This window comes from Theropithecus gelada, chromosome 7b, assembly GCF_003255815.1.
Source record: "Theropithecus gelada isolate Dixy chromosome 7b, Tgel_1.0, whole genome shotgun sequence".
Classification (NCBI taxonomy): domain Eukaryota; kingdom Metazoa; phylum Chordata; class Mammalia; order Primates; family Cercopithecidae; genus Theropithecus; species Theropithecus gelada.
In genome coordinates this window covers 103,549,929-103,574,729 of record NC_037675.1, presented here as the reverse complement: position 1 = coordinate 103,574,729, position 24,801 = coordinate 103,549,929, and the positions used below count along the sequence as shown (strand labels likewise).

General features: G+C 52.3%; 1 protein-coding gene across 1 annotated transcript in view; it reads right to left on the bottom strand.

The window, feature by feature from the left end:
- Window positions 1-2,645: 2,645 nt before the first annotated feature.
- DYNC1H1 (dynein cytoplasmic 1 heavy chain 1) overlaps window positions 2,646-24,801 on the bottom strand; it is a 92,066-nt gene continuing 69,910 nt past the window's right edge. Inside the window, exons 52-78 of the mRNA XM_025393104.1 lie at window positions 22,547-22,742; window positions 21,885-22,002; window positions 21,583-21,798; window positions 20,878-21,090; window positions 20,625-20,752; window positions 18,118-18,271; window positions 15,500-15,646; window positions 15,258-15,408; window positions 14,855-15,108; window positions 14,603-14,737; window positions 14,416-14,510; window positions 13,755-13,929; window positions 13,503-13,578; window positions 12,486-12,646; window positions 12,102-12,213; window positions 11,938-11,998; window positions 11,719-11,842; window positions 11,507-11,620; window positions 10,209-10,379; window positions 9,765-9,982; window positions 9,558-9,661; window positions 5,807-6,018; window positions 5,167-5,320; window positions 4,226-4,368; window positions 3,926-4,094; window positions 3,592-3,719; window positions 2,646-3,007 (exon numbers count right to left, since the gene is read on the bottom strand). Of these exons, the coding sequence (XP_025248889.1) occupies window positions 2,879-3,007; window positions 3,592-3,719; window positions 3,926-4,094; window positions 4,226-4,368; window positions 5,167-5,320; window positions 5,807-6,018; window positions 9,558-9,661; window positions 9,765-9,982; window positions 10,209-10,379; window positions 11,507-11,620; window positions 11,719-11,842; window positions 11,938-11,998; window positions 12,102-12,213; window positions 12,486-12,646; window positions 13,503-13,578; window positions 13,755-13,929; window positions 14,416-14,510; window positions 14,603-14,737; window positions 14,855-15,108; window positions 15,258-15,408; window positions 15,500-15,646; window positions 18,118-18,271; window positions 20,625-20,752; window positions 20,878-21,090; window positions 21,583-21,798; window positions 21,885-22,002; window positions 22,547-22,742 (4,058 nt within the window). The 3' untranslated portion in view covers window positions 2,646-2,878. The remainder of the gene's footprint in view (window positions 3,008-3,591; window positions 3,720-3,925; window positions 4,095-4,225; window positions 4,369-5,166; window positions 5,321-5,806; window positions 6,019-9,557; window positions 9,662-9,764; window positions 9,983-10,208; window positions 10,380-11,506; window positions 11,621-11,718; window positions 11,843-11,937; window positions 11,999-12,101; window positions 12,214-12,485; window positions 12,647-13,502; window positions 13,579-13,754; window positions 13,930-14,415; window positions 14,511-14,602; window positions 14,738-14,854; window positions 15,109-15,257; window positions 15,409-15,499; window positions 15,647-18,117; window positions 18,272-20,624; window positions 20,753-20,877; window positions 21,091-21,582; window positions 21,799-21,884; window positions 22,003-22,546; window positions 22,743-24,801) is intronic.

The following is a 24,801-nucleotide window of genomic DNA, read 5'->3' as shown; positions in this document are numbered from 1 at the left end:
GCGTGCTGGCGGGCGCCTGTAGTCCGAGCTACTCAGGAGGCTGAGGCAGGAGAATGGCGTGAACCTGGGAGGCGGAGCTTGCAGTGAACCAAGATAGCGCCACTGCACTCCAGCCTGGGCAACAGAGCAAGACTCCATCTCAAAACAAACAAACAAACAAACAAAGAAAAAGTCAGCCGGGTGCGATGGCTCGCACCTATAATCCCAACACCTTGAGAGGCTGAGGTGGGTGGATCACCTGAGGTCAGGAGTTCAAGACCAGCCAGACCAACACAGTGAAACCCTGTCTCTACTAAAAATACAAAAATCAGTGGGCGCCTGTAGTCCCAGCTACTCAGGAGGCTGAGGCAGGAGAATCACTTGAACCCGGGAGGTGGAGGTTGCAGTGAGCCAAGATTGCGCCACTGCACTCCAGCTTGGGTGACAGAGCAATATTCCGTCTCAAAAAAAAAAAAAAAAAAGAAAGAAAAATTCATTTGCAAGGCAGAGCCTGCAAAAACCAGCCTCAGTGACAGAAGGAAGAGTCAGCGCGTGTGAGCATGTTAGACTTGACTCCGCCTCGAGGAACTGCTCCTGGACTGAGAAACACTTTTGTCCTCAGTTGTCAGATCTTGTTGATGGCGATTTGGAAGACACCCCCGGTCGTTCCGACTGGAGCTGCAATGACTGCTCTCTGGGTGGCATGAGCTGTACAGTGGCTTCCTACACACCGAAGTCAGAGTCCAGAGAAACTTCATATAGTAGACGCCCTGTCACCAAAAACCCCAATTCTTGTCATAAAAGTGGCCAGCTGGGCCCCTATGTCCCCGGAAGCCAATGATGTGGACATGTAGCCTGAGGACTCGAGGATGACGGAGGAGGACCAGACACCCAGGGCTGCCGAGTCCTTCCTTACTCCCATGGAGCCCCTGAGACTGGCAGACATGTGTCAAGCAGAGCTCGAGGGGCATGGCCACCACCTACGTTCAGGAGTGACAGAGAAGAGGGGCTCAGAATCCCCTTCTCCAAGAGGAAGCTGGAGCCCTTCCTTGCAGAGCCTGAGAAAAGGAACAGGAAGCAGCAGTGCGTGGCCTCATCCAAGACGGGCAGACTCAGTCCAGGAAGGGGTCCCAGCCCAAAAGGGGCAGGGGCTCCTCTGATCAAAGCTGATGTCAGTGCACGTAAAAAATGTCTTCAGGGGCTGGGTGTGGTGGCTCACACTTGTAATCCCAGCATTTTGGGAGGCCAAGGTGGGAGGATCACTTCAGCTCAGGAGTTCGAGACCAGCCCGGGCAACATGGTGAAACCTCATCTCTACAAAAAATAACAAAACTAGCCGATGTGGTGGTGCGTGTCTGTGGTCCCAGCTGCTCAGAAGGCTGAGGTGGGAGGATCACTTGAGCCCAGGGGGTTGAGACTGCAGTGAGCCATGATCATGCCACTGCATACCAGCCTGGGCAACGAGTGAGACCCTGTCTCTAAAAAGAAAAATGTTTTTAGGGGCTGAACTCAGTGACTCACGCCTATAATCCCAGCACTTTGGGAGGCTGCGGTAGGAGGAGCCTTTAATGCCAGGAGTTTGAGACCAGCCTGGGGAAAATAGCGAGATCCCATCTCTATAAAAAATACAAGAATATGGCCAGGCGCAGTGGCTCATGCCTGTAATCCCGGTACTTTGAGAGGCTGAGGAAGGAGGATCACTTGAGGCCAGGAGTTTGAGACCAGCCTGGCCAACATGGTGAAGCCTTGTCTCCACTAAAAATATAGTAATTAGCTGGGCATGGTGGCACACGCCTGTAATCCCAGCTACTCAGGAGGCTGAGGCAGGAGGATCACCTGAACCCGGTAGGTGGAGACTGCAATGAGCCGAGATCACACCACTGCACTCCAGTCTGGGCGACAAGAGCGAAACTCCATCTCAAAAACATAAAATAAATAAAATAAATAAAGACATTGAGATGCCAGAAGGCCGTTTCCACGGGTGTAGCACACTCGTCACCTCCAGCACCGTGAACGTGAGACGCAGCCAGCCAGCTGTATGGGCCACTGCCATCGCCACCACTGGAAGGTTGTGTGGGAATGGATGTGCTAGGGTGGCGATGGGCAACTCCCTCATCTGAAGCAGGAAACTCCCTTGTCTGGAGCCGAGTCCTGGGGCCCGGCCAAGAACACGAGCGGTTGGGGGTTGGGTTTTTTTTTTTTTTGAGACAGGGTCTCACTCTGTCGCCCAGGCTGGAGTGCAGTGGTGAGATCGCAGCTCACTGCAGCCTCCACCTCTTGGGCTTGGGTGATCCTCCCACCTCCGCCCTCAAGTAGCTGGGACTACAGGTGTGCACCACCATCCCTGGTTTAATTTCTTGTAGAGACGGGCTCTCAGTGCATTGCCGAGGCTGGTCTTTAACTCCCAGACTCCCCAAGTGCTGCGATTACAGGCGTGACCCACTGTGCCCGGGCCCCAGGGCTTCCAGAGCCACATCTGGCTGCGTCTGTGTCTGAGAAGGGGTCTGAAGGTCTTAATTCATGAGTGCTGTGGCCGCTCTGGAGCAAACTCATGATGCAAGCGAGGTGGGGAGGGGCATGGCTGCCGTGGGCTGCCCTCCCGGGGCTGCGTGGAAGGCAAGGCTCTCTGCCCTGGACGAAGGTGAGAAAGAAGAGGCGGAGTCGGCTCATGCTTAGTGTTTTATTTCCTCAAAGGAGCCCTGCCGTCGGCCTTCTCAAATACCTCCTGGTATCCTCCCAACTTCCACCACTCCCAACCGTCAGATTCCATTCAGCTTCCTCCAACCTCGAACCAACCACTTTCTTGTCAAGCTCAGACCTTCCAAACATTTTAATAATGAATAAATGTTAAATAACAACTTTCACTATTACAGAAAGGGGCAGCTAGAAAAGTTTAGTTCTACTCTGTGCACAAGACCGCGACACCCCGCTCGTAGAAGCTGCGAGGATCCTCCTTTGTAGCAATTTCAAAGTCGACGGTGAAAATAAGGTCTGCACGGGTGAAGTTCAGGTACACAGGTAAGGTCACCTGCAGGAGAAGCAGAGGGGTTTACTGGTGGCTTCAGGGAAAAGTAAGAAAACTGGAAGACTGCCAGGGACAGCTGATGGGGGCCCTGGCAAGAGAGAGGTTGGGACAGGTGCAAAATGGTTTTGCTCTAGGAACCTGACTTCCAGGTGCAGCAGAACCCAGGCGTAGAAAAGGAGGCGCCTTGGCCGGGCGCGGTGGCTCAGGCCGGGCGCGGTGGCTCAAGCCTGTAATCCCAGCACTTTGGGAGGCCGAGGCAAGTGGATCACGAGGTCAGGAGATCGAGACTATCCTGGCTAACATGGTGAAACCCCGTCTCTACTAAAAATACAAAAAACTAGCCGGGCGTGGTGGCGGGCGCCTGTAGTCTCAGCTACTTGGGAGGCTGAGGCGGGAGAATGGCGTGAACCCGGGAGGCGGAGCTTGCAGTGAGCCGAGATCACGCCACTGCACTCCAGCCTGGGAGACACATCGAGACTCCGTCTCAAAAAAAAAAAAAACAAAACAAAAAAAAAAAGGAGGCGCCTCTGCCCGTGGTTACTGCAGGGGTCGCTGCGGGAGACCCCGGAAAGGCAGCGCTTCCTTACCACACTGGCCTTCTTCTCGGCGTTGGTCTGCTTGAGCCAGCGCAGCTGCGTCAGGGGGAGGGCGGTGGAGATGGCGCTGGACAGCGACAGCTTGTTGTTGCTGCACGTGGCCCCTTGAAGTTTCAAACCTGTGAGGCGGAAGCCAAAACCCAGGCTGAGGTGACCACGACGGCCACACAAACCCCGTCACAGGGCTCCCAGAGGCTGCCAAACACAGCGGCTCCACCCGACCACCAGCGGGTCACCCTAAGTGCATGTATCTGGGAACAGTGGTCTCAGGCCACCGAGGTCACCTGCAGAGAAGAGCCGGTATTTCCTGTGAGACTCCACTCACCCGTGACTCCAAAGCTGCAGGCGTCCAGGGTGGCGCCCTGGGAGGTGGTGACGTTGACTTCCAGGCAGAGCTCCTCCAGGGACCAGCTGTTGGCCTGGGCCACATACTGCCTGGTGGCAGTGATGTACGCCTCCGGCACGAACAGGCCACCCAGGCACACGTGGATGTTCTGTGGAAAGCGGCAGCCCCCGGGGGAAGGAGCTCAGGTCAGACTTGGGCCCTGTGTTTGTCCCCAGAGCCACTCCCACCCCAGCCCAGGACAGCTGCTGACCACCCCAGACTCGTCAGGAGCGCCTTCACCTTTAGCTCCTTGGCGCCACCAGACGCAGCTGCCAGTGAGATGTTCTGCAGCTGTTTGATCCTCTCGCTGAAGTCGGACACCCACTGGATGACCGTCATGCCGGCAGGCACCGTGTAGTGGGACCAGCTCCGAGGCAAGATCCCTGCAGCCAAGGCACAGAGCGCAGGGCGTCAGCTCTCACAACTGCCCCAGCACAGATGTGGCAAATCTGCAAGTGCTCCGGCATCCTGGCTGCCCACACAGGCGGCTGGCGGCTCCACCTGCTGCCTTTCCCAGGCTGCGCTTTATGCCCTGGGCGCCGCCCTCACCTCCGTATCTGCTCTAACTCAGGCTGGTCCCGAGCATGTCTCAGAACCGTGCAATTTCTAGGGTCAAATTAGTCCAGGTGTGTCTGTCTGGACGACCATAATCACATTCAAGTAAAACTGCGGCTATAAACTCATGTCACACAAGTGGCTCGGTGTTCCTGGTGATTAGGGCTTTTGGGGCAAATAGGAGGATGCTGGGGGCTCCCCACAACTTTGGACAAGCCCCCCACGCCCGCCTGCCCCTGCTTTTCCACTATCTTGGGGGATGCCCATTCTTCACAGGCCGTAACCTACTACCGTCTGTCACTGTCCTGGACCACCACATTCCCCATTCACTGTCTTGGAAGACCCCTAAAAAAACTGTAGAAGTTGTGTAAAGATTTTGGTCAACATTCAGCGAACCAGCACAGAAGAAAAACAAATTCTTCAGCATTTCCAATCCCTGCCCCTCCCCCCGCCCACCTTGAGGGTAAGAGCACAGAGCTGCTCTCAGAGGGAAACCCCCAGGCCTGCTGTCCGCATGCACGTGGGGCTGTGTGGCTGGGCTGGGCCAGGCTGTGGCCCCAGGCCAAGGAGGCCCCAGGCCAAGGTGCCCGCCGGAGGCCACACCGTGAGTTGGGCGTCTCACGCACCTTTCACCAGCTCGTTGATCAGCGTGCGCAAGTAGTTGGTCTGCTTCTTCTTTCCTTCGCACACCTGGACCACATCCGCAAGGTCCTGGCGAACGTCCTGAAGCAGCTTCGCGCCCATCTTCACTTCTCTCTCAAAGAACCTGAACAAAGGATCCTAAAATCGTTCAAAAGGGTGAAGAGAAGTTAGGAAGAGGTTCTGTCTCCAGCAGAAAGATCAAACAGAAGTAACTTGGCCTCCGGGGAGAGCCCCAGAGCTTCCGACCTGTCCAGAGTCATGGACAGCTCTGGCAGAGCGTGACTTGGAATCGAGCTTGTGTGAGGCCGAGGCTGCTCGGAAACCCGCCGAGGCCCTGCCTGAGTCGCAGCTCTCGCGGCCCTCTCGGGAGGAAGGGCTGCGGTCGCTCGCTTTGGAAGCTGTCTGCCTATCTCACCATCTTCGGGAGTGTTTTCAGTCCACTTCAAAAGGACCAACTCATTTTGCCCAATGCCTGGGCTCAGCTGGACACCTGCCCTGAGGTGACATGGGTGTGAGCACGTTCTGTCCAGCACAATGGAACCAATGGTCGACGGAATGATGGTCCGTGACCATATCCAGCACCTGGGACCTTGGGACCTGGCCGGCCCGCCACCCTCCAGTTACCTTGATATTCTCCACAGTGCGCTTGAGATGGCTGAGCGTCTGGGGGATGAGGTGGAGCCAGTTGGACGCGGTGGTGTGCAGCGTCCGCATCCAGGCGGGGCGGCCGTCGGACGTGGAGTCTGTCCTGGTCTTTTTCTCGGTCTCTGCGTAGGCCAGGTCGTCCTCGTCCTCCAACATCTGCATCTTCAGCATCTTACTGATCATGTCCACACCTGGCCCAGAGTCCCACAGTCACAGCAGGAGGGAGGGAGGGGACAGGTAAGAAATCAGAGGGAAAAAGGACTTGAATGTAAAGGCCACGTGGTGAGTCTGCACTGGGAACTGCAGCAATCTGAAAGGTGCTCAGTCATATATATATATACACATAGAGAGAGAGAGAGACGGAGTCTCGCTCTGTCACCCAGGCTGGAGTACAGTGGTGTGACCTTGGCTCACTGCAACCTCTGCCTTCTGGGTTCAAGTGATTCTCCTGACTCAGGCTCCCAAGTAGCTGGGATTACAGGCACGCGCCATCAGGCCCAGCTAATTTTTTTGTGTGTTTTTAGTGGAGACAGGGTTTCACCATGCTGGCCAGGCTGGTCTCCAACTCCTGACCTCAGGTGATCTGCTCGCCTCAGCCTCCCAAAGTACTGGGATTACAGGCATGAGCCACCATGCCTGGCCAGTCGTATATGTTTTTAAAGCACAGAAAACGGCCTGACCAGAAAGCTAACGAGACAAATACAGAAGAAAAAACTGTTACCAGGTCAAGTACATGACTATTAAAACTGACCCAGCAAGACAGACACAGTGGCCCACACCGACAGTCCCAGCACTGTGGGAGGCTGAAGCGGGAGCATCTCTTGAACTCAGGGGTTCAAGACTAGCCTGGGCAACATAGTGAGACCCTCATCTCTATAAAAAATGAGAAAGCCAGGTGTGGTGGTGGCACCTGTGGTCCCAGCTACTTGGGAGGCTGAGATGGGAGGATGGCTTGAGCCCAGGAAGCTGAGGCTGCAGTGAGCTGTGATTGCACCACTGCACTTGTCTGAGTGACAGAGCAAGACTCAGTCTCAAAGCAAAACAAAAAAACTGAACCAGCAGCCTGAGTCCAAAGACTCAAGGAAGGCTCTTCAGGACCCTGGGTTCACTGGGAGACCTGGGCCAAGCCCCAGCCCGCTTTGTGCCCGACCATGAATGAGTGTGTGCTCGAGAGGGGCTCCAGGAGGGGGTGCCACCTGCCCTCTTAACTCAGAAAACTGGTCACCATGGTGTCCCTTGACCTGTGACTGCCACCATGTGGCTGGGATTACCCCGAGCCTTGTGGTGCCTGTAAGTGTGCTCCAGCCCCGCCCAGGTCGCCCGGCTTTCCCTCCGGCCCCGCCCAGGTCGCCCGGCTTTCCCTCCAGACCTGCCCATGGCACCTGGCTTTTGCCCTCTCTGGGATGTGACTGGTGATGATGCGGGGCAGGTGGATCTCTGGGTTAGGGCAGCTCCCCTTTCCTGCCCCTGACACAGAGTGCTGAATGTCAGGCTCCCAAGAGCGCTGCCTCTGGGACTTGCACCGTAGGGAGGCAGGGCCTGGGCCTTGCTGCTGTGCTCTAAGTGGGACTGGACTAGGTGACGGGTGTGCTGTCCCCTGCACAGTGCTGGCACAGCACAGTGCTCAAAGAGCAGACATGATAGGCCTGAGGGGTCCTTCACAGGGACCCAGTTGTGCAGGGCCACACTGGGGCTCCCGGCATGTGACACCCAGTACTAAGCACAAGCCTCTGTAGGAGCCAATGCCCCTGCCCCACCCTTGGAAGCATGCTTGGTGCCCAGGGCTCCAATTCTCCTGGGCTTCCTCGCCAGCTCCACATGACTCAGCTGCCAACCGTCTTATGTGTTCATTCTGAACGGGCAGCTGGGTTTGCGGGCCTGAAGCTGTTCTACAAGCACATCCTCCGTGGGAGACGGCTGCTCTCACAGGAGGCACAGATGCCCTGCAGGGTGGCCTCGGCTGAAAGTCAAGCCCCATAACTGGAAGTTCTGCCTACAGGACTAAAGAAGTGGCCTGATACTATCCTGTTAACTAGCCGTGAGCTTCAGCAACCCCTTTGTCTTCTTTGCTTTTCGTGATTTTTCCCCGTAACAAAAAGTCGAGATTTGATCAGCCACTGTCAACCCCATGTGTAGTGCTTGGAGGCTTTGTGAAGGCCAACTGCTGGGCCTGTCCCTAGTCCTGATGGAGTGCGTCTGGGCAGAGCCTGGGAACATGCATTTCTTTCTTTCTTTTTTTGAGACGGAGTCTTGCACTGTCACCCAGGCTGGAGTGCAGTGGTGTGATCTCGGCTCACTGCAAGCTCTGCCTCCTGGGCCCACGCCATTCTCCTGCCTTAGCCTCCCAAGTAGCTGGGACTACAGGCGCCCACCACCACGCCCGGCTAATTTTTTTTTGTATTTTTAGTAGAGATGGGGTTTCACTGTTGTTAGCCAGGATGGTCTCGATCTCCTGACCTTGCGATTCACCCGCCTCGGCCTCCCAAAGTGCTGGGATTACAGGCGTGAGCCACCGCACCCGGCCGGGAACCTGCATTTCTAAGAAGTTCTGGGGAGGTTACTGCCGCTGGTTTGGGAGCCACACTGTGAGAGACACTGGGTTAGAGAATTTCTAAGGTCTCTTGTGGCTCACAGCATTTGAAGTCTTGAAGAAAACATCTTGTAAGTGAAAAGGAAAAAAAGACTGCTAAAAAATTCTAGGGAAGATGAATGGTTTTAAAATATCCCTTAATATCAGGTACTTTTCAACTCTTGAAGAAAAAAAAAGAAACAGTTTTTGTTTTTTGAGACAGAGTCTCGCTCTGTTGCCCAAGCTGGAGTACAATGGTGCATTCTCAGCTCACTGAAACCTCCGCCTCCTGGGTTCAAGCGATTCTCCTGCCTCAGCCTCCCGAGTAGCTGGGATTACAGGTGTCTGCCACCACACTCGGCTAATTTTTGTATTTTTTGTAGAGATGGGATTTCACCATGTTGGCCAGGCTGGTCTCGAACTCCTGACCTTAGGTGATCCACCCACCTCTGCCTCCCAAAGTGCTGGGATTACAGGCGTGAGCCACTGCACCCAGCCTTTTTTTTTTTTTTTTTGAGACAGAGTCTCACACTCTGTTGCCCAGGCTAGAGTACAGTGATGTGATCTCGGCTAACCGCAACCTCCACCTCCCAGGTTCAAATGATTCTCCTGTCTCAGTCTCCTGAGTAGCTGTGATTACAGGTGCCTGCCACCATGCCCACCTAATTTTTGTATTTTTAGTAGAGATGCGGTTTTGCCATGTTGACCAGGTTGGTCTGGAAATCCTAATCTCGAGTGATCTGCCCGCATTGGCCTCCCAAAGTGGTAGGATTCAGGTGTGAGCCACTGTGCCCAGCCAGTAACTGCTTTTCAATATGAGATGGAAATCTAAATGTTATTTTTAGGCTCATTTACATAAATATCAAGGCTCTTCTCTAGAATTGAGTTGATGCTGCAGAAAAGATCCCTGTTAGAGCCAATTCTTTCCTCTGCCTCCCCTCCGAGTGGAGCTAGGAGCAGCTGAAGACTGGCAGGGAGGCCGAGGCTGACAGAGCCACACCCAGCATAACCAGGGAGGGCCCTGGGACAGCAGTGCACACTCACCCTGTGTGTGGGGACCCTTGCCACCCACCCCACATGTGGGCACCCTCGCCACCCACCCCACATGAGGGGAGGACCCTCGCCACCCCCCCGCGCGTGGAGAGGACCCTTGTCACTCACCCTGTGTGGTAAGGAGGACTCTCTCGGCGTTGTTGGGCAGGCCCAGCCAGGAGGGCGTCTGCGTGTCAGGGAGCAGCTCCACCCACTGCACAAACTCCTCTCGCCTAGAAAACCAGTGCGTTTGGAAACGATGTTAGAGGCTACCTCTGAGTGACACCAGACGCTCTGACGTCACAACTGTCTCCATTCCAGCAGGCAGTAGCATACCTGATGCCGTCTGGCATTTGAATATCTTTATGCCCGTCGACCTTGCATGCCAGCTTAAATTCACTGTCGAAACTCCTGGTTGTGAACAGGCGCTCCAGGAAGGTGTTGAGCAGACGTTGGTCAAACTCGTTGTCCACGCGCCCGCCATAAATGGACTGGGCCATCAAGGTCTTTAGTGCAGACCACGGGATCTTATCCGGTGAGATGTTCTGCCTGCCCTGGGGGAGGAAAAGCAGGGTTCGTGTGTGGTCGGAGGCGGGCATGCCCGGGGCTCCCTTTCGAGGGGCACAGCTTTCCTCCTCACTCCCCATGGCCCGCTAGGCTTTGGCGGTCACGAGGGGTCAGCTCGCTCTTCCAAGCTGAGTCTGGCCTCTCAGCACCACGCCCTGCAGAGTCCTTCCCAGGTGCACATCCGCTGCCTGTCCTGGCACAGCCCACACTTGCCTTGGCTGTGTCGTCCAGCCACGTGTCCACTGTATCGCAAGCTGACCGCAGGTCAGACTCTCCAAACTCATACTTCTTTGACCACCCCAGTGGTGCGTATCGTAAGCGTTCTTGGATGATGGCATGGAACCAGGCCAGCAGGAAGTACAAGCGGGCACGCTCGTTGGGAGACTGGGTGAGGAAAGTGACCGAGTACAGTCATTAGACAGCAGCACTTCTCCGAGAACAGCACACAGGCTAGGTCAGAGTCAAAGCTTTACAAAGAGCTCTCCACATCCTGATGATAGCAGCAAATTCACATGAGTACTGTTGCTAGGAGAAAAGTATGCCAACTTTTCTATTAATAGAGATGTCATCCAATGAGGCCATCGGAGAATTTATTCAGCCAATAAGAAATCTACAGAAGACAGAGTTTCTAAGAATGTCAGAAAAGGTGGATATGGCACAAAATAGAACAGAATTGACAGAACGAAACCCCTGCCCTTCTCTTGCCCAAGAGTCTTGGTTTTCACTTGGCACCTGGGAGGGCTCTGCTTGGTCTCCGGGGGCCTGTGCTCGGGGAGAGGAGATTGTCTGCCACCTGGGGACACAACGCTGAGTCCCAGCTTCTCCGTGGGTGGGCATCTCTGCTCCGCTAGCACCTAATCACACCCCATATCAAACATGGCTTTTACTTTTCAACCTGCTCACAGGAAGGAAATTTTAGAGAGAGAGACAGGATCTTACTATGTTGCCCAGACAGGTCTTTTTTTTTTTTTTTTTTAGACGGTATCTCGCTCTGTCGCCCAGGCTGGAGTGCAATGGTGCGATCTCAGCTCACTGCCAACCTCCGCCTCCTGGGTTCAAGCAATTCTCCTGCCTCAGCCTCCCCAGTAGCTGGGACTACAGGCATCCACCACCACGCCTGGCTAATTTTTTATATTTTTAGTAGAGATGGGGTTTCACCATGTTGGCCATTCTGGTCTCAAACTCCTGACCTCAAGTGATCTGCCCACTTAGGCCTCCCAAAGTGCAGGGATTACAGGAGTGAGCCACCACACCTGGCCTGCCCAGACAGTCTTGAACTCCTGGGCTCAAATGATCCTACTGCCTCGACCTTCGAAAGTGCTGGGATTACCAGTGTGAGCCACGATGCCTGGCCAAGGAAGGAGATTTTACCTACAGCTGAAAAGCAAAAGCACCTGTGCAATTCACCGCATGGCACTTCTGGGACGCCCAGGGACCCACTTCTGCATTTGGTGATGGGACTGGGCTTCGGCTTCTATGGAGAAAGCACGCCAGGAGGACAAGGTACTTACCTTGCATATCCGTGAGACGGGAATGCTGCTGAACGTCCTCAGCATGTTGGCCTTCACCCCTGGTGGTGGCTCAAACACAAAGATGCGACCCGCACGGAGCAGATTCACCGGCACCTGAGGGAGAGTGCGGCCCGTTACACTCGGGTGTGGACACGGGCGCCGACAGGACTGCCACACCAGCCTGCGACGTCTCCACCCCTTCAACCACCCACCTTGGGGTTGATCTCCATGGTGAGGAAGAGTCGGAAGCAGGCATGCGGCTGCAGGGAATGCAACTTCTTCTCCAGCTGCATCAGCCACCCTGGGGCCAGATGCACATTCTTCAGCATCACCCACCTGCACACACAACGTGAGAGTCACACAACACGCCAGGCTGCCTGCCTGAATGCCTGGGGACTAAGGCTTTCTTCAGCCAAAGAGAACAGGCCTACCTGCCCGACTTCACAGCGGTGTTGATTGCCTTATCTGCTTGGTTAAAGCCTTCTGCAGAGCCTGGCGCAAGGAGACTTAGTGTCAGCAGCGGCAGCCGCGGACATCAATGCCCACCACGAATCCTGCAGGGCTCCAGCCCATGAAGCCCATCAAGCGCCCTTACCAATTGCAATTGAAGTGATCTGCGTGTTCTGCTCGGCTGCAAGGTCCTCGACATGCCCACTGGCGTCGTAACCAGGCACAGAGCACATTAAGACAGGAGTGTTGGGCTTCACCTGCAAACAGAGAAGGCAGAAGTTACAGCAGTGCCAGCAAATAGTGTGTACCTGTTAAGGGAAAGGAGCACCCCAAGTGAGGGGCCTGAGATGTTCTTTCGGGGTCCAGAGGTGTGGGCACCACACAGCCGGTTGAGAATCTGCAGTGAGCTCCTGGTCTTAGGAGCAGACTGTAGCCTGGAGTGACAGGAGACGCCAGGGCTGCTGACAGCTGTGGTTGGGGAGGTGGGCGTGGAGTCTCTTGAGACGCCTCAGCTGTATCAGGACATTACCTCTGTGCCCACAATGTGGGTCAGGTCGAGCGGCTGCTCCATGATGGACATGAAAGACTCCCCAAGGTTTGTTGAAACAAACATGTGGGCCATGGCCAACAGGCGGTCGGGCCGGAAAGCCTGGATCAGGAGCAGGCGGTGGATGGCCTGGCCAATGGGTGCTGAAACAGGTACAGAGGGGTGGGTGCTGGGTGGAAGCAAGGACTTGGAGACGCCCTCCCCTGCCTGCAGCGTTCTTCCCAAAGCACCCACGCAGTATTTCAGGATCAGCTCAAATCAGGAAAGTCAGCCACATCTCCTGTGCCTTCCGTGAGCCCTGTGGACACACCTATGAGAACACCTTACCACCTGGATGTCTCCATAGGACAAGGTGCCGTTTGCTGATTTTTAAATTACTACACTAACACCTGCTGACTTCCTGAAAACAGCTGAAGGTACTCAGGAGGGGTCCACGCTCTGCCCTCCACAGTGTGACACTTCCTCTCAGCCTGGCTAGCCCAGGGTCTGGCTAACACACTCAAAACCGGCTGATGGCATTCCATTCCTCTGCAGCGTGAATACAGCCAGTTAACTCCTTACCATCAGGCAGGAGCTCCCCACCTCGTTCTCTTATGGTCTTCAAGCATGAGATGAATAGGAATTGGAAATTTCTGATCTACCTCTAAGCCAACACCTATCTAGAAGCGATCTCCCTAAGTGGTTTCCTTAAAAAGTTTAACATTGAAACACTTATCTTGGGCATCAGTGACCACTCACTCAGAGACAGGTCTCTGTCTGCTGCCCAGGCTGGAGCGCAGTGGCTCATGCAAGCTCGATCTCCCAGGCTCGAGTGACCTTCCTGCGTTAGCCTCCCGAGTAGATGGGACTACAGGTGTAGCCAAGGCTGTATTTTTTGTAGAGATGGGGCCTCCCTATGCTGCCCAGGCTAGTAACTTTGCATGTTTTGAAAGCATCCGTTTAAGCAGCAAAACCCAACTTTACATTCAGGTTCAGAAAGAAAACCACAGCGGGGCTTACTTGCAGGTGTTTCTTCACTCCAGAGGTAGGGCACGGTCTGCTCCGGGGAGCTGCTGTCCAGCCAGATGCCAAATTGCTGTGGAGACAACAGTGGAAGCACCCATGGGGCAGGGCCGGCCTCGGGGGACTGACGCAAGAGTCTGACGCGAGAGCGCAGACACGATATTCTGGGTTTTATACAACATGCGATTCCTGACATTTCCTGGGAAAAGGCCGACATTTTTCACTGGGAACATTCAAAAGAACAATCACCTCGTCTGCCTGAACCTTTGCAATCAAGTCCTTAAACGCGGGAAGGCAGCTCAGCCTCACCACCGCCTCCGCCTGCTCCACAGTCAGGCCCTGGATCCTCGGGGTGGAGCCAGCACTCAGGACGATCTCATTTCCTCTCAAGAAGTGCTGGAATTCTGCATCGTAGGTGGGCTCCCTGCGAAGGGTGCAACAGGTTAGCTAGGGTCCCTCATGTTCATTCCCACTGTCACTAAAATAACAGTTGTGATTTAAAGAAAAAAAAAACAGGCCAGGCACAGTGGCTCATGTCTATAATCTCAGCACTCTGGGAGGCCAAGGCAGGCGGATCACTTGAGGTCAGGAGTTTGAGACCAGGCTGGGCTGCTAACGTGATGAAAATCTGTCTCTACTAAAAATACAAAAAAAATTAGCCTGGGGTGGTGGCAGGCGCCTGTAGTCCCAGCTACTCAGGAGATTGAGGAAGGAGAACTGCTTGAACCTGGGAGTTGGAGGTTGCAGTGAGCTGAGACTGCACGACTGCACTCCAGTGGGAAACAGAGGGAGACTCCATCTCAAAAAATAAAAGAAAAAATAAAGAAAAAATAAAAGCACGTATCTGATCATGAAACCCTTGTGGGCCACCAGCAAGATGGCATCCTCCTGCGGGCGTGAGTGCTCTTACCCCACGGTGCCCTTCAGTTTGATTCTCGCCAGCAGCATGGCAAAGGTGATGTGGTCCTGATGCAGCATGCCTCGAGCCACTCGGTTAAATGCCACCTGGGACAAGAGCAGGAGACGATGTTGTTCCATAAGAGAAGCCGCACCCTGCTTCCCCCCGCCGGGGAGCGGCTGAGGACCTCGCTCTCTACCTGGAAGAGGTCCTTCGTTATAATGGACAGGCGCTGTGTGTGGTCGGTGACGCCCTTCAGGTTCGGGTTCTCATATAAGACGTTGTGATAAATGTCCAGGAAAAACTGGAGGGAGTACTGGTACAAGAAGTGTATCTGAAAGGAAGCAGTGGGCAGCCGTGAGGCAGCTCCCCTGGCACCCGCCGAACTTCTGCGTGGCCGAGGAGCTACTGTGCAGGGGCCGGCCAGCCTCTGCGCCGCCAAGGCACCCACCTGCTTGAGGGACTCCATGGTGAAGTAGATGCTGCTGCAGGCGGTGGAGAGCGGGAGGTACTGCTGGGACACGGTCTCCACCTCCTGCATGACAATGTCCGTCTCCTCAACTTTCCTGGTGACCTCTGCAGCCTCTCTCTTCAGGTTCTCCAGAGTGGTTATGATGGTGTCGTCGTCCAAAATGCGCCCTTTCACCTCGTTCAGAGCTTGCAGTAGAGATTTTTCCAGCTGACGCAAACGGAGCTGAAATTCCCCTTAAATGAAAACATCCAGAGTTTGCAATAATACTTCAAAAGGTACGCTCTCAGAAGCGTTTGCCACAAACGTGGAACATCCTAGTCACTTAAAAGTTCAGCCCCTTCACCTGCACCAACCATCTAACAGCCACAGGTCCAGATCCTACCTTGAAGTTTAAGAAGATCAGATCGTTTCTCGTCCACATCAGGTCTTTCTGCTTTAAGTACTTCATTTAGACACTGGCTTTGTAAACTGCTACGGGTGACTGTGAAGTTTACAAAAGTAACCCGGGAACAGAGATCTGGTGGGAACTCGACCTGCCAAAATAGATAACAGAACAGTCTGTTTTAATTCAGCTTCAAAACCAAATCCTGCCAGATTTCCCTGAAGAAGAGTCCCATTCCTTACAGTTGGATCCCGGGTGGACAGGAAGATGACAAATGATGGCGACAGGTCTATGTCCTGGTCCCCGAGGGTGATCAGCACTCTCCCTCCTGTTCGCCGCACTTCACGGTTCAGCACTGGGTTCAAAACTGGATCGTAGCTTTCCACATCCTGCACAGCACACGGGTGGAACTTGATGGCCAGGGCTTTGTAACTTTATCTTCACCCAAATGCTATGTTGCTGTCCTACTTTAGATAAGCATACCTTCCCAAAAGCCACCCACCACTTGTGTATGGTGGCCACTAGCTATGTGTGGCTACTTACATTTAAATTAACTAAAATTGGCCAGGCGCGGTGGCTCCCGCCTGTAATCCCAGCACTTTGGGAGGCCAAGGTGGGCGGATCACGAGGTCAGGAGATCGAGACCATCCTGGCTAACATGGTGAAACCCCGTCCCTACTAAAAATGCAAAAAATTAGCCAGGCGTGGCAGTGGGCGCCTGTTGTCCCAGCTACTTGGGAGGCTGAGGCAGGAGAACGGCGTGAACCCGGGAGACGGAGCTTGCAGTGAGCTGAGATCACGCCACTGCACTCCAGCCTGCGTGACTGAGCGAGACTCCGTCCCAAAAAATTAACTAAAATTAAAAACTCAGCCAGGCGTGGTGGCTCATGCCTGTAATTCCAGTACTTTGGGAGGCTGAGACAGGCAGATCACTTGAGGTCAGGAGTTCAAGGCCAGCCTGGCCAACATGGTGAAACTCCATCTCTGCTAAAAATACTAAAAAGTTAGCTGGGGGTGTTGGCACATGCCTGTAGTCCCAGCTACTTGGGAGGCTGAGGCAGGAGAACTGCTTGAACCTGGGAGGTTCAGACTAGGAGACAGAGCAACACTCCGTCTCAAAAAAAAAAACAAACAAAAAATTAAACACTTAGTTCCTAGTCACACTAGCCGTGGGAAGTGCTCAGTATAAGCCACCTGAGACTAGTGGCTACCACACTGGAGAGTGTGGACCATAAAGCATTCCTGCCCCTGAAGAAAAGTTCTGGGGGACAGTGCTGATACAGACCGTCTGAACGGCATTGTATTTCATTTCTTAAATTTTTTTCAATTTGCATAATGAATTCATCTTGTTGCAAATCTGATGCTTCCTAGTGACCTTACATGCTTTATTTAAAAACAAATTTTTAACTTTTAAGTTCAGGAATACAAGTGCAGGTTTGTTACACAGGTAAACTTGTCATGGGGGTTTATTATACAAATTATTCCACCACCCTGGTTATAAGTCTAGTACCCATTAGTTGTTTTTCCTGATCCTCTCCCTCCTCCCACCCTCCATGCTCTGAAAGGTCCCAGTGTGTGTTGTTCCCCTCTATGTGTCCATGTGTTCTCATCATTTAGCTCCCACTTATAAGTGAGAACAACTGGTACTTGGTTTTCCACTTTTGCATTAGTTTGCTGAGGATAATGGCCTCCAGCTCTATCCATGTTCCTGCAAAGGAACATGTTCCTTGTTCTTGTTTCTTGAACATTTTTCTTTTTTTTTTTTTTTTTGAGACAGAGTCTCGCTCTGCCGCCCAGGCTGGAGTGCAGTGGCCAGATCTCAGCTCACTGCAAGCTCCGCCTCTTGGGTTTACGCCATTCTCCTGCCTCAGCCTCCCGAGTAGCTGGGACTACAGGCGCCCGCCACCTCGCCCAGCTAGTTTTTTGTGTTTTTTAGTAGAGACGGGGTTTCACCGTGTTAGCCAGGATGGTCTCGATCTCCTGACCTCGTGATCCGCCCGTCTCGGCCTCCCAAAGTGCTGGGATTACAGGCTTGAGCCACCGCGCCCGGCCTTGAACATTTTTCTAGTTCTTTTTTTTTTTGAGACGGAGTCTCACTCTGTCACCCAGGCTGGAGTGCAGTGGCGTGAACTTGTTTCACTGCAGCCTCTGCCTCCCAGGTTCAAGCAATTTTCCTGCCTCAGCCTCCGGAGTAGCTGGGACTACAGGTGTGCACCACCACACCCGGCTAATTTTTGGATTTTAAATAGAGATGGGCTTTCACCATGTTGGCCAGGGTGGTCTTGATCTCCTGACCTTGTGATCTGCTTGCCTTGGCCTCCCAAAATGCTGGGATTACAGACATGAGACACCACGCCTGGCTGTTTCTTGCTTTTCATGGCTGTACTGAATATAATTTTTTTTTTTTGAGATACAGTCTCTTTCTGTCTCCCAGGCTGGAGTGCAGTGGCACAATCTCGGCTCACTGCAACCTGTGCCTCCTGGGTTCAAATGATTCTCTTGCCTCAGCCTCCCAAATAGCTGGGACTACAGGTGCCCGCCACCTCAACCAGCTAATTTTTGTATTTTCTGTAGAGACGGGGTTTGGCCAGGCTTTCTTGAACTCCTGACCTCAGATGATCCACCCGCCTCGGCCTCCCAAAGTGCTGGGATTACAGGCATGAGCCACCTCGCCCCACCACTGAATAGAATTTTAAATGCAAATAATGATTCTGCCGAATTTATCTATTATAGAACCATCTCAAAGCTTTATCCTTCTGATACAACGTGAAGTCTTACAAAGTTGAAAACTAAATGCAGCCCCCAAAAAGGAATTCACTCTTGAATGCGGTGTTTCAAGAATTCAAAGGTCAACACCAACCTGGACCAGAAGGGGGTTCCCAAATCGCAGTGCACTCTCTAAGTTCTTCCTGAAGGCGTCATCCAGGAAGCTGGTCCGTGTGATCTTACGATCCTTATATTCATTCATAATGAATTCTGTGGCCTGTCCAGAGGGGTCAATGATCAGGGGATACCTGAGGATGAGGCCACAGAAGAGAAGGTTGAAACACTGAATGGGAAAAGCACAGGATCATGGTCAGCCAAGTCCCTGATGAGAGGGACAGGCTGTTACCGCCACCCGAGGGTGCTTTCCAGAGACGTTTTCAGGTTTACCAATAAAGCTTACATGCTTAATGCTAACATCACATCATCCTTTTGAAGAACTATTGGCATGAGGAGGTAGCTTGAGTCATATACCAGGAGGGCCATGGTTAAAAATCCTTTTTCTTCTGGGACAATCGTCCTCCCTCAGCATCTGGCACTGTTAGAATAGCTTTTTCATATTTACGATCCTTCTAGACAGCCGGTATCAACACCGACGCTGAGCAGCACCAAGGGATTAACTTTACACAGAATTTATTTATTTATTTATTTATTTATTTTTTGTATTATTATTTTTTTTTTGAGACGGAGTCTCGCGCTGTGTCACCCAGGCTGGAGTGCAGTGGCGCGATCTCGGCTCACTGCAAGCTCCGCCTCCCAGGTTCAGGCCATTCTCCTGCCTCAGCCTCCGAGTAGCTGGGACTACAGGCGCCCGCCACCACGCCCGGCTAGTTTTTTTTGTATTTTTAGTAGAGACGGGGTTTCACCATGTTAGCCAGGATGGTCTCGATCTCCTGACCTCGTGATCCGCCCGCCTCGGCCTCCCAAAGTGCTGGGATTACAGGCTTGAGCCACCGCGCCCGGCCCACAGAATTTAAATTGCCAAGGACTGTGTCAAATTACAGACACTATCTCAGGTAATCCTTCTAACAGCCCTACGAGGCTGACACTGTTATCAAACCACTCTACAAATGCGGAAAGAAGGGCACAAAGAAGCTAATGTGAAGTACCTATAGTCTAGCCAGTTAAAACGTGGAAAAAACCCAGCTGGTAATACACACAAGCTTCTACAAAACTCAAACTATCAAAGGGCATATGCTGAGAAGAACCACGCTGCCCTGCCTTTTGGACCCTGTTCTTTGGTCCCCAAAGTCTCTTCCCCAGGTGATGGCTTTTACCAGTTTCTCGTCTGTCTTTACACAGAAGGTCTAAGCATTTACAGACACATGTGTCAGTGTGGGTGTTGTGGCCTCGGGGGAGGCCTCTACCGCCTGCTCTGCACCTGTCCAGCCTGTATTCGAATGTCCTGTGTCGGCAAAGACTACCCAGCACCGCAGCGTGGTGGGCCCTCAGGAGGGCCATCTGAGTTATCTCCAGTCTTCAGCTGGGACACACTTGCTCTTAGATTAGCCATTTTGTACACAGGCCAAGCTACTGTTGAATGAACACCTAGAAGTGGAACTCCTAGGTGAAAGGGTCATTTAGGCAAATCTAGCCCTGTGCACAGGGTGTACTGATCGATTCATATTCTTGTTGGCGCCACCTGGTGAGACATGGCGCCCTCTCAGCACCTAGCCCATCTTCACTGCAGTTACGTCCCAGTTCTTATTCTATCCTTCCTAAACAGAAAAACAGGCAGCACTTCCCCTTTAACTAGCTATTTTCAGTTCTTGTAACAGAGGACTGTTTGAATGTCCACCCCCAAACACAACCCTGCCAATCAATTTTATTTTTATTTATTTTTTTTTGAGATGGAGTCTCGCACTGTCACCCGGGCAGGAGTGCAGTGGCGCGCTCTCAGCTTGCTGCAATCTCTGCCTCCCGGGTTCAAGTGATTCTCCTGCCTCAGCTTCCTGAGTAGCTGGGACTACAAGCGCCTGCCACCACACCCCACTAATTTTTTGTATTTTTAGTAGATATGTTGGCCAAGCTGGTCTCAAACTCCTGACTTCGTGATCTACCCGCTTCGGCCTCCCAAAGTGCTGGGATCACGGTGTGAGCCACCATGCCCAGCCTATTTTTATGTTTTTTTGAGATGGAGTCTCGCTCTGTTGCCCAGGCTGGGGTGCAGTGGCGTGATCTTGGCTCACTACAACCTCTGCCTCCTGGGTTCAAGAGTTTTTCCTGCCTCAGCCTCCTGAGTAGCTGGGATCACAGGCGCACACCACCACGCCTGGCTAATTTTTTTGTATTTTTAGTAGAGACAGGATTTCACTATGTTGGCTAGGCTGGTCTCAAACTCCTGACCTCACGTGATCCACTGTGTCTGGCCCCTGCCAATCAATTTTAGAAGGTTACAAGAAGCATTCACTGCAGAGTAACTCAGACACTTGACAATAAAGAGAACAGCACACGCCCCACCGTCAGAGGAGCATCAAGCTGCCAGCACCATATGCCCACGTCCCATTTTCTAGTCCTCTCTTCAAACAAGGGTGTATTTTGAACAACATTCAAGATCACCACCCACGTTCTTCCCGAGCCTCTCCTTGGCACCCGAGCTCGTACCTGTTGAACCGTTTCAGCATGATGGCGTTTTCTGTGCACAGGTCATCAGCAGGCAAGGAGCTGGCCTGCCAGCGAAGACGCTCATCCGCATTGGAAAGGTATTCCGTCCTGGCAATATCTGTACGGAACTGAAAGGCGAGGCCGTTACCTTTCCTCCTCTTCGAAGCCACAGATGGGGCGTTCTAACTGTGCACTAAACACCAGCTTGCCTCACGCTGCTCGCACATCCTTTCTGAATCCCCGCGATTCTCACCTGGATGTTGGCCTGCTGGAGGTGATGGGACCAGGTAGTGAACAAGTTCTGACGCATCTGCTGGTCAAAGTAACCCGCGTAGGCAATGAACGCAGCCGACAAGAGACAGTCCCCAGCAATGGTGGACATCTGGTTTTTGAAAGTTTCACTTGTTTTTTCCCATCGTTCACGTTCAGCAGACAAGCTCTTCAGAAGAGCAGTGCTTCGGTTTACCTAAAAGGAGAACCGAACAAGATGCTCAGGGATCAGGCCTTTCAGGATTTATACCGAATCCTGTAAATTGGTTCATCCACATCATGTGCAGGGTTTTGGGTGGGTTAGAAACGTGCCCAAGTTGTTCACAATCCCAAAGGAGATAAGACCCAGATCATACATAACTAATGACCACACACGACTCAGAATCTCAGCGGGGCAGAGGCTGCGTGCGGAGTGAGGCCTTCAGGCAGCAGAGCAAACAGGTCTGGAGCTGCCGGTGGGGGATTCAATGGCTGTAAAGCATCCAGTTTGTATCAATCTATCCGAATTAACAACACTTAGTGAATACTCAAGTGTGTATTATTTTCCAGGAAGAAAGTCCTCTGGGCCCTTACAGATGTTACAGAGCGAATTCACTGAGGCCAGCATGGTACATGCAGCGTGTGTTAAAGTGTGTCAATCTCTGCTTCCACAGCAGGAAAGACTGAGGATGAATGATGATAATCTTACTTTTGCCTCGACAGCAGCCAGATCTGCCTTGATAGCCTGGGCCTCTGAGATCAGGACGGCGTATTCCTCCTTGTAGCGGGCGATGCTGGCTTCCAGGTCTCGGATCATCTGCTCCACCTCGTTGGCCTTCTGCTGGTTGTCCTTGGCGTCATCTTCCAGCTTCTGCAGCTCATTGCGTAGGGGCTCCACTCTCTTTAACATGTCTGCATAGTTAAGCTGGGAAGAACCAATTGATAACTGTTATTTAAGTGACAGAAAATGAGGTTATCTTTCACATGGGAGCTCTTGGCTGTGTTAATCACCTGTGCGATTGCCCATTTCACCATAGGGCCGCAAGCCAGGGAAGCCCGATTAACAATTTCGTAATTGTAACTTGGATTGGACATGTAATTTTTCTTCATCTTCTCCCTTATGGCGTCACTGTAAGAGAGGAATGATATTTCTAAGCACATGCGGGACAAAAGCAAGGAAGAGTTTTCATAAAATTAAAATGGAAGAGACCAGAGCCAGCTGTCATCTCATTGCCCCAGTGACTGACCACTGGGGATGAGCGAGACTGACCCTTGGTTCTCAGGCAAAAGCTGGAAATGTGCTCTCAACACTTGAACAATTTCTTTCTTTTTAAAAAGCGAGACAGGGTCTTGCTCTGTCACCCAGGCTGGAGTGCAGTGGCGTGATCTCGGTTCACTGAAGCCTCGATCCCCTGGGTTCAGGCAATCCTCCCACCTCAGCCTCCCAAGTAGCTGGGACTACAGGTGCATGCCACCCCACCCAGCTCATTTTTGTATTTTTTGTAGAGACAGGGTGTCACCATGTAGCCCAGGTTGGTCTCTAACTCGTAGGCTCAAGCACTTCACCTGCCTTGGCCTCCAAAAGTTCTGGTTTTAGAGCCGTGAGCCACTGTGCCTGGCCTAAACAACTGATTTCAATTTCTGGCAATACCTTGGCACTTCCACTTTCTCACCTGATCTCCTCTGCAGAGAAGTTGACGATGGTGGGGATGAAGTTCTCCCGCATGATGATGGAGCGGATCTGCTTCCAGTCCGTGGTGCTTTCCCCCAGCAGCAGGCAGATGGACTCCAGCGCCAGCTTCACCGCAGCAGGAGGGTTGGCCATGGACCTCACCTCCACCAGGTGCTGCTTCTTGATCGACTTCACAGCTGAGTGGCAGCAGGAGTGGATGAGGGTCGATGGGTGGGAGAAGAAAGAGTAAAGCATGGTGAGAATGAACCAAACAGTCAGGAGCTCCAACTCCAATGAGAGAAAGGACAGCTAGCTGCACAGAAGAGCTAAGAAATGAGAGACTTTTCTGTATTAAACCCTCTGGAATAGGGTAAGTAGCTGATCTCTTAAATGATTACGAAGATCTTACAAAATGCAAGCATTCCTTAAAAAGCAGGATATTACCTTTAATATTTATTTGAGACAATAATTTATTTGAGACAGAGTCTAGCTCTGTTGCCTAGGCTGGAGTGCAGTGGCACGATCTCAGCTCACTGTAACCTCTGCCTTAGCCTCCTAAGGCAGGTTCCAGCGATTCTCCTGCCTTAGCCTCCTAAGAAGATGGGATTACAGGCCCCTGCCACCACGCCTGGCTAATTTTTTGCATTTTTTTTTTTTTTTTTGAGACAGAGTTTTCGCTCTTGTTGCCCAGGCTGGAGGGCAATGGAATGATCTCGGCTCAATGCAACCTCTGCCTTCCGGGTTCAAGCAATTCTGCCTCAGCCTCCCAAGTAGCTGTATTACAGGTATGCACTACCATGCCTGGCTAATTTTGTATTTTTAGTAGAGGTGGGGTTTCTCCAAGTTGGTCAGGCTGGTCTTGAACTCCCAACCTCAGGTGATCTGCCCGCCTCGGCCTCCCAAAGTGTTGGGATTACAGGCGTGAGCGACTGAGCCCTGACAAGAATATTTTTAAGTGTAATTGTGCATTTATTTCATACAATTTCAACAGACATTTTAAATTTGCTACAATTTCGAGGGATGAGTAAAGATGTGGAGTTAACAGTTCTAAAACAATGGCTGCCAGGCACAGTGGCTCACACATGTAATCTTAGTACTTCTGGAGGCTGAGGCAGGTGGGTCGCTTGAGCCCAGGAGTTTGAAACCAGCCTGGGCGATATGGCAAAACCCTGACTGCACAAAAAATACAAAAATTAGCTGGATGTGGTGGTGCGCCCCTATAGTCCCAGCTACTCAGGAGGCTCAGGTGGGAGGATCGCCTGACATGGAAGCCTGAGGCTACAGTGAGCCACGGTTGCACCACTACACTCCAGCCTGGGGGACAGAGTGAGACCCTGTCTCGAACAAAGCAAAACAAAAACAATGGCCCACGACTGCTATACACTGAAAAAGTTTTCCAGGCTGAAATTTTTGTAGATCAATTTTAAGTAATTATTTAGAAGGTGAGAACTACATTAAATTATCATCCAGGCCGGGCGCAGTGGCTCAAGCCTGTAATCCCAGCACTTTGGGAGGCCGAGACGGGCGAATCACGAGGTCAGGAGATCGAGATCATCCTGGCTAACATGGTGAAACCCCGTCTCTACTAAAAAAAAAAAAAAAAACACACAAAAAAACAAAAACTAGCCGGGCGAGGTGGCAGGCGCCTGTAGTCCCAGCTACTCGGGAGGCTGAGGTAGGAGAATGGCGTAAACCCGGGAGGCGGAGCTTGCAGTGAGCTGAGATCCGGCCACTGCACTCCAGCCTGGACGACAGAGCCAGACTCCATCTCAAAAAAAAAAAAAAAAATTACCGTCCAAATCCAACTCTGAATGAAAATCTATAGCTTGGATGGTGCCTTTGAATTCATCTTGTTGTATAAGGTAAAAACTACAGATATGTGGGTTATTTGAAACTGGTTAAATACTAGTGGGCAAGAACAGAGCACTGTTTTTTTTTCTTTTGTTTTCATTTATTCATTTATTTTAAAATAGAGATGGGGGTCTTGCTATGTTGCCCAGGCTGGTCACAAACTCCTAAGTTCAAACTAAGGTCGTCCTGCCTCAAACAATCCTCCTGCCTCGGCCTCCCAAAGTGCTGGGATTAATGCGAGCCACCTTGCCTGGCTGACAGCAGTCTTAATCACTGCATAAACTGCAAACTAAAATAGGGTGGCAAGTTATTGCCCTTTCTCTTTTTTTTTTTTTTTTTTTGAGACGGAGTCTTACTCTGTTGCCCAGGCTGGAGTGCAGTGTCTTGGCTCACTGCAAGCTCTGC